The sequence below is a fragment of the Oryza brachyantha genome, chromosome 5 (assembly GCF_000231095.2).
Source record: "Oryza brachyantha chromosome 5, ObraRS2, whole genome shotgun sequence".
Classification (NCBI taxonomy): Eukaryota; Viridiplantae; Streptophyta; class Magnoliopsida; order Poales; family Poaceae; genus Oryza; species Oryza brachyantha.
Window position 1 is genome coordinate 1,120,953 of NC_023167.2, and position 13,904 is coordinate 1,134,856.

Genomic DNA, 13,904 nt, shown 5'->3' on the forward strand with positions numbered 1-13,904 from the left:
TCTTTTACCATTTCACCCTGAAACCTGAGAGAAATTCTCTGTCGGTGAGGTGTAATTTAGCAGCAGATGAGAGAGTGGAAATGGTGGTGTGGCCGTTGATGGACAGGCAAGTTTCACCGCACTCCTCCCGCCTTCTTTAAACCCTTCCTCACCAACCAAAGCTGATTTTTTTTTCCATTTTCTTTTCGTTTTCACCGCACAAAATTTCACCATTCCAAGCACCACAAAACCTTCCTCCTCCTCCCATTTCTTCCACATCCTTCTTGATGCCCCCACTCTCTCTCTATCTCCTCAAAACCTCACCTTGATTGATCTTGGTTGAGATTCCCCATGCACATTCCTCCCCTCCTCTATTTCCACCCTCCAAATCTTGTTGGATGATCTAGTATATCTTTTTGTTCTTGCAGTTGTAGGAGTAGTAGCGGGAGATTGTTGATCTTCAACCCCACCACCATTAATGGCTGGGAGGCTTCAATAGAGTAGTAGTGGATACCATCGTCTTCCTCATTGCTGGCTGGCTGCTTGAGCTCTTCTTCTACCTCACCGCATTACTAGTCAGTCACCCCTCCAAATCTTGATCTGGTGTGAGGTGTGAGCTGAGCTCCATTGGTTTGGTTCCTGAATCTTTGCTTGATCCGGAAGGTTGAGTCTTTGTCCTCCATGGGGACGGCGGCTGTGGCGCCGGAGAGGCCGAAGCAGCGGCGGAGCAGCCACCTGTGGAAGAAGGCGCTGCTCCATTTCTCACTCTGCTTCGTCATGGGCTTCTTCACCGGCTTCGCGCCCTCGTCTTCGTCGTCTTGGAGGGCCGGAAGCGGCGGCGGCGAGCCGCACCACCGCGCCGGCGGCCACCAGCTCGCCGCGTCCCACCTCGCCGTGAACCAGCAGGTCAGCCTGGTGCCGGATGCGGCGGCGGAGGCGGCGGCTGGGAACGGCGCGGTGGTGGACGTGGGCGACGACGAGGAGAGCGGGCCGCGGCGGATGCTGATAGTGGTGACGACGACGCGGTCGGGCGCCGGGGAGCGGCGGCGGCGGCGCGGGGAGCTGCTGCGGCTGGCGCACACGCTGAGGCTGGTCCGGCCGCCGGTGGTGTGGGTGGTGGTGGAGCCCGCGGGGGACGCGGCGGCCACCGCCGAGGTGCTGCGTGGCACCGGGGTGATGTACCGCCACCTCGCCTTCAAGCCCGAGGAGAACTTCACCACCGCCGACGCCGAGGCGCACGCGCAGCGCAACGCCGCCCTCGCCCACGTCGAGAAGCACCGCCTCTCCGGCGTCGTCCACTTCGCCGACGCCGCCGGCGTCTACGACGCGCATTTCTTCGACGAGATCCGCCAGATCGAGTCAGTAGCCCTCTCTCTCCAATTTGGCTTCTCACATTTTTGCTCGATTATTAATCTTTCGTTTAGATTGCAAATTAGAATGTGCCAATCCGAACGGTTCTTGATCGATTCTTCTTTTTTGATTTCTAATCTCAAAGTTTTAACTTTTAATTGGTTTTCCCCCGGCTGCCAATTCAATCTGCGCTCTTCTTGATCCCCATTTCTTGCATATCTATGCTGTTCTTCCATAGAGTTGAATCTAGGTAAGAAAAATTCCTTCAAATTCAATCCGTCTAGGTCATAAATTTTAGATTTTTTTCTCGTTCAGATGTCCACCACCGACTAGGGCTTCTCTTAACTAATCACCACTTCTTAATTTGGTAAATTACGCAAGCAAATAAATTTTTAGTAGCCGTGTGGTTCGTTGGGGGCGTATCATTAAAGGCACAAGCTGTCATTAGTGGGAAGAATTAGAGTAGGTTAGTGTGTGTTGTACCTATATGCTTTTATCATCTTGTGCACCATACTTTGATGTGAGGAGTCAATTATTGGATCTAGCTTTACACCTTGTTTATTCTCTTTCTCCCAACAAACTAGTATGCATCTATGCTTCTTTTGCAGATTGAAATCTTTAGCTTTTGCTCAGCCCCAACAACCAAATATGTTGCAACCACTCCAATTAGTTTAATTAAGACTTTGAACGTGGCTGTGGCTCATGAGCCATGAGCAAAGCAAAATCTATTAATAAAGGGTAGAAATAATTAGTTAACAGTGGCTTCAGTACAACTAGCTGTTTGGCCACCGACATGTGGGCCCATCCCTGTGCCACTTAACAGAATGCATGGTGAATCACATCTCTCTCCCTATAGCATGAAATGAATGTTGCATTCTGGTGCTCCCAAAGTGGGCAGCAAAATGCAGGAAGAAAATTGCCTGAAAATAATTTAGGCAGAAAATAGTAACCTTATGTTAGGCCATGACCATTGAACTCCCAATAAAAGAAGGCCCCATCCCCACCATCTGTTGCTTTCTATGGCCATGAATGGCCATTTCATATGCAGAATGAGATCTTCCCACCGTTTTGGTGTAGAGTTTTCCGGAATGGTGTCTAGTTGCCGTGTTGGATTCGGTTAGAGTCGGCAAAACGGCTGGTCATTGAGATTGTGCATGATGAACTTCTTTCCTACTTGAATAATTGCAAAGAAGAAGAAAAATAACATTTTCTGGCTGGCACTTTGGTGTTGAACATGGGTTTTCATTGTAGCTGTACTCCAATATTGTGATCTTGCAGCCAGAGGACGCTACTAATATGTCCAATTCTGTTTGCTCTGAACCTCTAAAATCCAGGCTAATCTTTCTTCTATTTTCATTTGGACTTGATTCAACAATGGGCGGAGATGCCTAACGTTTCGTCGTGCCTCTTATCGTTTTCTTATCCGGCCAAACTATGCTAAAAGTTGCTGTTAGCCCTATTTCTGCAATTGATCTTGTCATTAATATCATTTCTTCAAAGTTTTGGTCTTTCAAGTTTCAACTAAAAATTGCATGGCTCTGAAACATTTGACTTACCTTTCTCTTTTACCTTTTTCAATAGCAACATCCTATCTTTGATGAGTACTTACCTTGATAAAGAAAAGAAATATACACTTTGTTCAGTACTATGGTAGTACCAGTACTGCTCATATCATGTGAGTGAATAGTGGTAATATTCCCAGGAAGAACAAGCTTTTGTGTTGAAGGGAACATGATGAGATTAAAGCGCACCTCTTTTTTCCAACCAAACTTTAGTGCATCACTTCACCAACCCGCAGTGTTTTTTTTAGCTCTTGTGATGCGTGCACATCAGCTTATGTGGCGCTTGGTGGTGTCTACCAGCACCAAAGCACATCTTAGAGCTACTAGCTTCGTCACTCTGCATATATTCTTCATGGCCTTGTCAACAATACAATATGGCCTGAAGTGTGTCACAGAAGTTATCCTTTACTACAAATGAGGAAATGCAAGTGTACAATACTGTGCTCGCACTACACTCAACTCAATACACATAGTGGGCATGGGTTTAAATTCTCCATGGTTACTGTCTGTTGACTTGGAATTAGAGTTCGAGAGTCGTCCTTTTTCTCTAGAAGCTAGAATTTTTGTACTATTTGTTCAAGGAAGTTTTGTTACTCAAGTTGAGTTTGTTAATTACATTGCTTATGACCTAAATATGTGGTCAATAAAGTCTGAATTCATGTCAAAGATAGCCTCGTCCCATAGCTTGTTATATCTAGTTCTTTAGATCTTTCAAACTTTGGAATTTGAATCCATTTAATTCAATATTCATCACTTGTCCGCATGTATGGGCAAGTGGTGGGTTTAGTCTATTCCCACGAACATTAAGGCAGTTGCATGCAATAACTCACCTTGTATTGTGTTCCTTACCTAGTGTCTAGTGATTGAGATGGGTGAGAAAAGAATTAGCATAGTAGTAGTACTAGCTTTATGATGACACTACCAGGAAGGAAGCATGTGGAAGATGTTTGAGTTATGGTAACATATATCATCCTTAAAATATCTCAGTTTGATAGAAGCCTCTTATTTTCAAATCAAACTCAATTAGCCCATGTGTGCTTAGTGTCGGTGGATGCTAATTCTAGTCAACTGGCACTTTATTCTGTCTAAGCAAGATGAAGTTGATGCAGATGTGCATAATGCTTACTTAACTGCACGCTACTATGGTATATGTATGTTCTTTTTCTAACTGTTAGCATGTACAGGGCGTTTGGCACATGGCCAGTAGCAACAATGTCGGCAGGCCAGAAGAAAGTGGTGGTCGAGGGCCCGCTATGCAGTGACTCAAAGGTTATTGGTTGGTTCTCGAGAGACTTCAATGATGGGACCACCCATGCAGTGACATATAACACGGAGGCGGACTTGAATCCTGCTGGTGCTGCTGGCACGCGAGCTCACACGATTGATGTCTCAGGGTTTGCATTCAACAGTTCTATTTTGTGGGATCCCGAGCGTTGGGGCAGACCAACGTCATTACCAGACACTTCACAGGTTAGTTCATCCCCCAATGATGTTATCAAATTGGTCAAGCCACACTCTGCATTTTAGTAATAGCACCACACATTCTGCAAGACTTCATTAGGCTGTAACACTCTAAACGTAATAGACAGTATGGACATTGAGGAAGATTTGGCTGGATCTGATATCGCAATAATAGCTTTAGGTTGTCCACCTCATGATGAACAAATAGTGAACCTCCTAAAACAGACTGACCCATAATTGAAACAACCATGTATTTGTCTGTTTGAAAGGAGTAATATCATATTACAACACTTACACAGGCAGAACAGCAATATATCTCTCTGGAGCTGAAAATTAACAACAGATTGATTTCTAAATAAATATCTGAAATTACATATTTTGAGAGCTGTTAGGAACTTTTATTTGGAAAGAAAGTTACTGTTCACCAAGCATATGGCAGTTTGAATAGATACAGTACCTTTTGGGAGGGGACTATGAGACTTACTAGAAACCCAAGGTCTTCCTTTATAGATCAACATAAATAGAAAAGACTCCCGGTAAACATTACTTGATTTTTTTTTAAAAAAATGCTTAAAGTTGTGTAGTTCCTAGCAAAAATGGAGTTTGTTTTTCCTATTTATAAAAGGACATTTCGGAAAAGATATATTATCTGACTGGCTGACTTCAGTATAAATTGTTTCATACTAATACGGATTTTTCGGAGTTGATTTGACTGCCCTAATGTTATACAATTATTGACTTTGCTTTCTATGGAACATGATGGGCAACAGGTGGCAATCAAATGTTCCACCATCACTTTCATGCATTCTTTTCTTAAACTTCTGATTTTTTTTCTTGTTCAAGTCACCTACTGACCTACTGGTCACATCCCTGAGCTGCATCCCACCAGTGATACTGAAAGCTACACTGCCATAAACCATAGCATATCACCACAGTGTTTGCTGATTATAACAAGATAATCAAGCCCTTTAATCATTCATCAAAGTCCTTGCTCTCCAGTTGAGTTAAGCTCAAATCTAGTTGCACCAGAAAAATCCTAATTCACAACCACCTTAATGTCCTGGACTTGGAGCAATCTCTTACTAGCCCATACTTGCAAGGGATGTGTATTGATATAAAACTTGTGAGCTTCATTCTGAATTATGAGCTGATGCTGATGGCATTATACCTTTCTTGCATTCATCATAAGCCAGCAACAATTCTTTGAAGGGGACATTCAGAATAATAATTTGCTTAGAATTCATGCACCAATCAAGCCAAAGTTAAATATTCCTTCTCCCAAATAATAATGGATATACTTTTCTTGATGTGATTGCAGGATTCCATCAAGTTTGTGCAAGAGGTTGTATTGGAAGACAGGAACAAGCTAAAGGGGATTCCCTCAGATTGCTCCCAGATCATGGTTTGGCAGTATACTATGCCAAAAACTCACAATAGAAGATAGGGAGAGAAGAAGCAAGAGGCCTCTGCAGAAAGGGAAAAAGAGTTTGGGGAGTTGATGTAAATGTGGTGAAAACAAAAGAAAAGGAAGAAGGTTGTTTTACACTGGTTATTTTTTTCCCTTTCTTTCTTCTTTCTTTCTCTTCTCTCATTTTTGTTTTCTTTCTTAGTTTGGGGGTCATGATGAATTGTCTGCGGAAAATCTCCCCCCAAGCAATAGTATTTATTCAGATTTACTTGTGATTCTTTAACTCTTCTCTTATCCTCTCCTGGGTAATCTTTTGTGAGGGGGTGTTGCCTCAGCAAATTCCCTTTGTGGATTGCAATAATACACTGTAGAAATGTGGAAGAAAATTTGGCAATGACATGAAAATTCACAAGATTACAGCCTTTATCAGAAATCCTGTCGATCCGGGAAAAGAGAGAACACACAAGAAAGGAAACAACTCTTGTTAATCTGTATATTCTGACATTGTTTTCCCTTTCATTCTGGCACTGTAAAAATGAGAATTTTGAGGCTGGTGATTGCTGTCTCGATCGGATGCTAATTACTCCGTACACATATATGTGCATGAATTGATCCATGGAGACAAGGTAGTACTAGTACTAGTGATAGCAACAGTCATGTTCATAAATCAGAATTCAGATTGGCCTGAAAAAATGGGGGGAATGTGGCTGTGGGATCTGCAGGAGTGCAGTGCAGGCTGCAGCAGATTCAGATTGGCAGATTGCTCGTGCAAGTTTTACAGCGACAAGCTTTCATGGGCATGGCAGCTACGTGCATCGAGATTCACGTCTCCTCGTACTCTCTCTTTTTCTTCTTCTTTTGTCAAAGTGTATTGCAAGCAAACAAACCGAGTGGCTATGGTTGCGATGAACACGGTGAAGAACGCTTTATCAAATTTGATCGCCATTTTCATTTTTTGGCACTCTCTTTTCTGTACAGGTCATGCATAAGATGCCTAGGACATCTTTGCACAAAAGAATCTCGCTTAATTATGTGAGTCTAAATTAATTGCTCACTTAGAGCATGATATCTAAATTTAAGATAAAAATATATGTTTCTAATACATGTTATTCATTTTTAGATTTTTGTTGAAGGAGTGTCTAATTTTTATGACTAATATTTTTAGATGAATCTAATATAAGTTTTTGTAAAGTAAAATATTAGCATTCTCTCGAAGATGCTAGTCTGTAACATTACTTATTTACTTGGATTAAATATCAATTATAAAAAAAGTGAGAGAGAAAAAGGAGAGTGCAATTAGTCACAACGTGAGCGTGCACATGGTCCATGGTCCCTTCCCAGTAAAGCACAAATAAGCACATGATCATTTTTTTGTTTGTTTGTTTATTTGTTTTTCTCCCCTAATCGATTCATTCAATCAACGGTGAGATGGGCCGCCACATAAACAGGTATCCGGGCTGTGGTTTTTTTTTTGTGTCCGTATTTTCCGTGAGGAAATTATTTATTTTCCAATGAACACACAGATCGCTTTATATGCGTATGAGTATTCCTCGTACAAAATGACAAGAGCCATATGACGGTGGCATGATATTGAGGGTCCTTTGCCACCGCTCTAACTCCCAACTCCAACTTAAAACTCTCTAATTTATTAATGTAAATTACATAAAATTACCACTCACCTACCCCTAAAACCATAATAATATATTGTCACGAAAGGGTATGTAGCATGGTGGTTACATAAGGGCTTAGTAGCACCTGAGGTCCTGGGTTCGACTTCTCGTTGGAGCGAATTTTTCAGGATTCTAACGGCTTTATACTTTCAGTGGGAGACGACTCATCAAAAAATAATAATATATTGTCAACCTGGCTTTTATCCTCTCTAAAAAGAGTTTTAGAGTTGACCAAGCTAGCTAAATAGTTTTAACTACCATCTAGCTCCCACATGAGATAACTCACATTAGAGTTGGAGTTTAGAGCTCTACCAAATGGGGCCTAAGGTTTTCTTTGGAGAGTTTAAGATCGTAAGAAACAACAGGTGATAAGCTAGCATCTCAAAATTCGAATTTATTTTCTGGATTCTGCGACTCTAAATTCTCACTAAATTCTCATAAGCTGAGCGTTATTTGAAGGAGCTTGTGACTTTTAGAGATTATGTGAAAAGCTGCAATAGCCAAAAGCTCCCAAAATAGATCCTTATCATGGCGGTATAAGCCATTAGGTTTTACGTTACCGTCGAGAGTTTCGAAACCACCGCCCAACGGAGCACAATTACCGTGGTTTCTTGCCATGATGGTTGCGGCTATCACGATAGTCGTGGTAACTGCTGCGGAGAAACCGCCGGTTTCATCTACCCTGTCAGTCGTAGCAGCAATGTTGTGCTGCTAAAATAGTGACTTTTTATTGTGGCCATACCAAAAAAAACATATACCTTTATAAGAGACCAATAAAAAGAAATTAAAAAGATATTCTCAAGACGAAAATGAACTTTTGTTTATGCATGCATATATATGCTGTGCTACTGTATGAACTATCAAGACAGACACATGCAGATCGAGTTGTATTTATATTGTGGTCCAGAAAAACGTTAGTACAGCGCCAAAAGAATTCAATAAATTCACGAGTACATACTACAGTCGATGCCCTAGATTTGCATGTAAATTTAAATGCTACCAACGTGTCTAGATGTGAAAAATTACGAGTTTTCTCTCTTAAAAAAAGTAATATCACCGATCGAATCAAAATATAGTACAGAAGCATCTGTGCAATACTCGTGAGCCCCATACATGCTTGCATCCATCTTACTGTTCATGATTATGATACAATTAGAGGTAATCACGTTCTTATCCTTGTTTTTAATTTGTGATTTTTATCCTCAACTTTTTCAACTTTATGATTTTGCCGTTAATTTTTTGAACTTAATCTTATTTTTGCCCCTGTTCCAAGACAAGGTCCAAATTCATGTCAAGTATTTTACATGATATTGAAACCGGATTTGTGAATTCATGTCAAAACGAGGATAAAATCAATGCCAAACTATTTAGTACGAAAACAGGGACAAAATCATAAAGTCCTCAAAAAGTAGGGCAAATATGCAAATAGCATACATGCGTTTTAACACCGTTAAGAGTACCTAGAGTATCCCCAGTAACTCATCTAAATTTAATCATTCATATCTTCATTTGGATGATCATCTAAAACAATTTCATCCTTCATATCTCGTTGTACTCCACCAGATCATGATCATCTATATATGACATCTTTTATATCTTGTTGGAGGATGGATAGAGATCATTCCAATATGAATGACATCTAAAAATAGATGAGATAGATGGCTATTCTGTTGGAGCTTAATTTGTATTCTTCATCCTCTATTTTTAGAATGGAGAATGGGATAGATAAGTTGTTGGGATGCTCTAACATAACATGTGCAAACACAAAGCTCCAGTTTGAATAAAACAAAGACAGAATCATAAGGTTGAAAAAGGCAAGAATAAAATCACAAATAGAGTTGAAAATATGGGTAAGAATGTAACTGCCCCATATATTTATGTTTCCAGGACACTCACTCACTGTTTATATGTGGGTATCAGCACCCTTCCACATCAAAATGAAATAATATGCCATTTTCTCAATCCAGCCTATTATTTCGCTGAAATTAAGTTTAAATGAAACAACTTATTAATGATTAAAATGATTTATGAATAAAATCTTTATATGTGTTCTTATCTAACTAAAGCAAATGTTAAAAAAATAATATGATAAAAACCCTAAAATCAACTCTAAATTTAAGTTTTAAAATTTAAATTTTGGTTTATTAATATGAGCATACTGCAGAGTGAGAGCGCGTAAAATCAACAGGAAATAAATTTGCAGATACACACAGGTATGTATGCATCCAAGACACCTGAAACTCTGAAAGATAAACTTGTCGTTAATGCAGACAAACTCTGAAACACATAGACACTGACACAAGCAAGCTAAGATCCATCCAAGCTAGTACTTCCAACGACCGACACTTGTTCCAACGATATATCCATTTCTTCTGTTCATCTGTCGATCGAGACTGGACTTTCAGCATTTTGATCATTTTCTAACTCCTATTTTACGAATAGATCCTCTCTAAAACTATACTTATTTAGCAGCTCTGGTCGTATGCCATAATTTTTATTGGTTTGTTTTGCGCTACAATTATAACTAGCTACATTTTTTCCTCTGTACGCCAATCTTATATTCTAGGCTAGAGGCTAAGTTGTGACTGACATTATATTGGCCAATAAAGTTAGCAATCAGATAATCCCCAATTATAAATATTGACTCAAAACTCTGTGCCGATATATTTTACATTAAGATTATACATCATGATAACATTAACCTCACGTCGAGAAACCTACACTCACACCTCATGGCACTAAAATATGATAGAAGTTGTCGTGGTCTGTCTCGACACTAAACCTTCGGCCACAGCACACCTTTAACCTTCGATTGTTATTCCATCTTAATATGACCACTCAAAATAATAACTTGTTATTGCTATTAATTTTGCAAGTTGTCAGCATTCGTACGCAAACGGACGTGTAGAGGCTCGAAATCAGACACATTGTGCTCAAGCCTATACCACATCGGTGTTCAACCTTACATCATAACTCAAGTGCCCCATGTGTAGGGATCCTCTATGTCAAGGTAAATAGTGCCACGGAGTATAATCTCTACGCCAGAGATATTATTTGCGAGCCATGGATCCATTTTGCAAATGAGTTTTTCTTTAAGAATCCATTGATGAAATAAACTTTAGAAAGGGTTAAAATGCAAAAAAAAAGGCAGTCCATCGACGAGGTGGGCATCATTAGGATACTTTGTGCCTTTCGCCCTTAAGATTTCAAAAGAAGAAAGAGAAAAGCTGTGTGCTTAGCTTTCATCTCCAGTGATAAATCACACACACAGAGAGGGGCAAGTTGATTAAAGAGAAGACCTCCCCCTTAAAAAAGAGAAAAAAATAAAAAGAGGGGAGCCAATGCAATGCAAAGCAACAACCACCTTTGAGAGAGACGATGGATAGGTAGGTATGCATCATCCTTTTTCAAAGCAGAAAACGCCCTCCTACCTATCCATTGATCCATATATATCTTTGATAGATCATTTGGATCTTTGAAAACACAATTAAGCGTAATAAATTTATCACCTCATCAATCTAGCGGGATGAAATTTACATGAACCAACGTGGAAAGGATTAATACTACTACATCCAGTTTGCCAGAAATTTAATCCAATTTATTTGATAAGTACCCGGAAGGAACTTGTGTTCTTTTGCGATGGATGGTTGAATAGCTCCATACATACATGATTCGTCATCATAATTATTTGAGAGTATAAATTCATTAATAATTATAAGGTTGAAAATTAAATTTTAAAAGGTACCATGTATAAGAAAGTAATATATAGAAAGTTTCTGCAATTAAAATCACGCTGTTTATTAGCTCGAAAATAATGTGCATTCATCTATTCATCGTTGAGAAAAAAAAAAGACCACAAACAATTAATTAATTAACAACACTGAAGACGAATTTCTCATCACCCACTAATTAATTAAACCAGTACAACTAACTTTAAATTCAGATATCATGCATCATGAACATATACATTTTAATTAGTGGGGATTATTTGCACTAGTGGCACACAATGATATGATCAAGTAGCATATGCATCATTGGTGCAAAAAAAAAAATGGTAGTACTACAAGCATGCAATCGCTACACTACACTACACTACACTGCTCCGTGATTAATTACTTCCATCTGTCTTAAAAGCGACTCTGGTACCATGATTAAAGAAGAGATACATACACATAAACATAAGATTAATGTGTGTGTATGATATGATCGATGCAGCTCGTTAGGCTGTCGCTTTGCAACTCGTGACATTATTTAATCACTGATGGGAAACACAATGAAAGGGTGGCTGGCTCTCACTTGCACTATGTATATATAATTTTAATTAATTAATTATACGTGTGTGTCATTACTGTTCTTTGACCATGATCACTGGTGCTTGACCTGTAATGTGTCAGACAGTTTAATTTTTCTTTTGGGGTTTTAGTTAACTATGTATTTACTACTAGGCCATTCGTACAGAAAAGATGTATTTATATTTGCTGAGATAGCAAGACAAAAAACTCAGGGTTGATATATGTATATCACCCCCACATGCATGTACTTTATCTAGTTTTCAGATATTTTGACCTTGATGATTGTTTAATTAACAATTTAGAATGAATGGTTGCTACCGTAACTTGGTTAGGAGCATGTACATGTAACATTTTGCATTTTTTGTTTTGCAGGAGCTAGTGTAGGATCGAACAAGATCAAACAAACCTACCAGAGGGGGGTGAATGGTAGGGAAAAACAAAACCCAAAAATCTTTCGCGGAATAAAAGATTACCTCTGTCGAAGAAATTGACACAGGCTTGCTACCTTGATCGTGTCGCTCCTGTATCACCGCTATCTTGATCGCGCCGCTCATGTGCCGCCGAGCAGATCATCGAATCGCGCCACTCCTATGACGTCGATCGGATCGTCGGAATCCAAAAAATCACCAGTAGATAAAAGCCGAAACCGTAGATTGAATGATCTTGACTTTATTGCATCAACTGGTATTTACAAAGTGCACCAACAGCACTCCTATCAAAATCGTCGATCTAGAATCAACAACTAAGTCTCACAAAAGCACACCGGGGGCATACCCCTCGGTCTCTATTTATATCGAAAAGTCTATCACCAAATAGGAGTAGGACTCCTTATACTAATATGGCTCATCTCTTAGTTTTCCTAATCAAATCCAACACGCCAAAATCAGACGTGCTACAGTAGTCCGACTGCTACAGTACCCGCCGCGCTACAGTAATCCGACCCGGTTGCTACAGTGCCGCGCGCTACAGTAATCCGGTTGCTACAGTATCGTGCGCTACAGTATCCGACGCCGCTACAGTGTCCGAACATATAGCAAATTTCCTTCCTTTTCTCATCCAGTTTTGATTCGATTTACTTCCCGATTTTTTCGGCGCTTACACACACAACATTTGAAGCCCGTTACGATTCCATCCCATACGGTGTTGCTCCACCATGTGCCAACTCGTATTCAATATCGTCACCTGGCATCCTCGATCGTCCGGACCTCAGCTCTTCCCTGAGCCTAGTCACGATCTCACCGCCATTGACCGATATTGACCTCAAGTCACCTGCACAACTAGAGACAAACCAACCGTTTCCGAGCACAGATATCACAACCTGACTCACATTAGTTACACACACTCGCACCAACACCTTAATTGTTTCCAGACCAAATTCAATTTATAAACCAAATCGCAAGCCAATTGTTCATCAGAAAATATTAATCATGCTTATGATCTTACATATCACCCCCACATGCATGTACTTTATCTAGTTTTCAGATATTTTGACCTTGATGATTGTTTAATTAACAATTTAGAATGAATGGTTGCTACCGTAACTTGGTTAGGAGCATGTACATGTAACATTTTGCATTTTTTGTTTTGCAGGAGCTAGTGAAAATAAAGTACTGTGTGAAATGAAATTTCCCAAGAGTGCATGCAAAAGAAAAGACATGCTATACCTAGAGAAGTACAGTAATTTGATGTGTACCTGAAGAGAAATTTATGATAAGATTGAATATTTAATTGTTAAAGTCTGCCAGGACAAGAGACATGCATATGAGAGGCCAACATATAAACATGAAAAAGAAATATAAACAGTTATGATGATGCGTTGGCACATTGTTCTCAAAATGATCCAACAAATAATTTTCTGCCACCTTGGCATATAGAATGATAGGCTTTGTTTTGTTCATTATCATCATATATTTTTTTCTCAGGATACCACTGCAATATACTGAACTAACAGCCATCCTAGATAATTTATTTGTTCCTAGCACATCAAATAATTTGATACTAAAGCTGCTATGGATTTATATATACTGCAAAACTAATTGCACACTATTTGTGTGATGCAAGATTTATTTTGTCACAGCTTAAAAAGGAGTATATTTATAACTGATTAATGTTGACACAACTTTTTGCTAGCTGATGAAGCACTCACTTAATAGAGAGTAACTTATGACTGAAGGCAAGTCTC

General features: G+C 39.6%; 1 protein-coding gene across 1 annotated transcript; it reads left to right on the forward strand.

Annotated features, from left to right (window-relative positions):
• The first annotated feature begins 216 nt into the window (after positions 1-216).
• Positions 217-6,193, forward strand: LOC102722861 (probable beta-1,4-xylosyltransferase GT43A). The gene is made up of 4 exons (XM_040524024.1): positions 217-554; positions 643-1,337; positions 4,076-4,361; positions 5,671-6,193. The coding sequence occupies exons 2-4, from the start codon at positions 661-663 to the stop codon at positions 5,794-5,796; spliced, it is 1,089 nt and encodes a 362-aa protein (XP_040379958.1). The 5' UTR covers positions 217-554; positions 643-660; the 3' UTR covers positions 5,797-6,193.
• Positions 6,194-13,904: the final 7,711 nt, after the last annotated feature.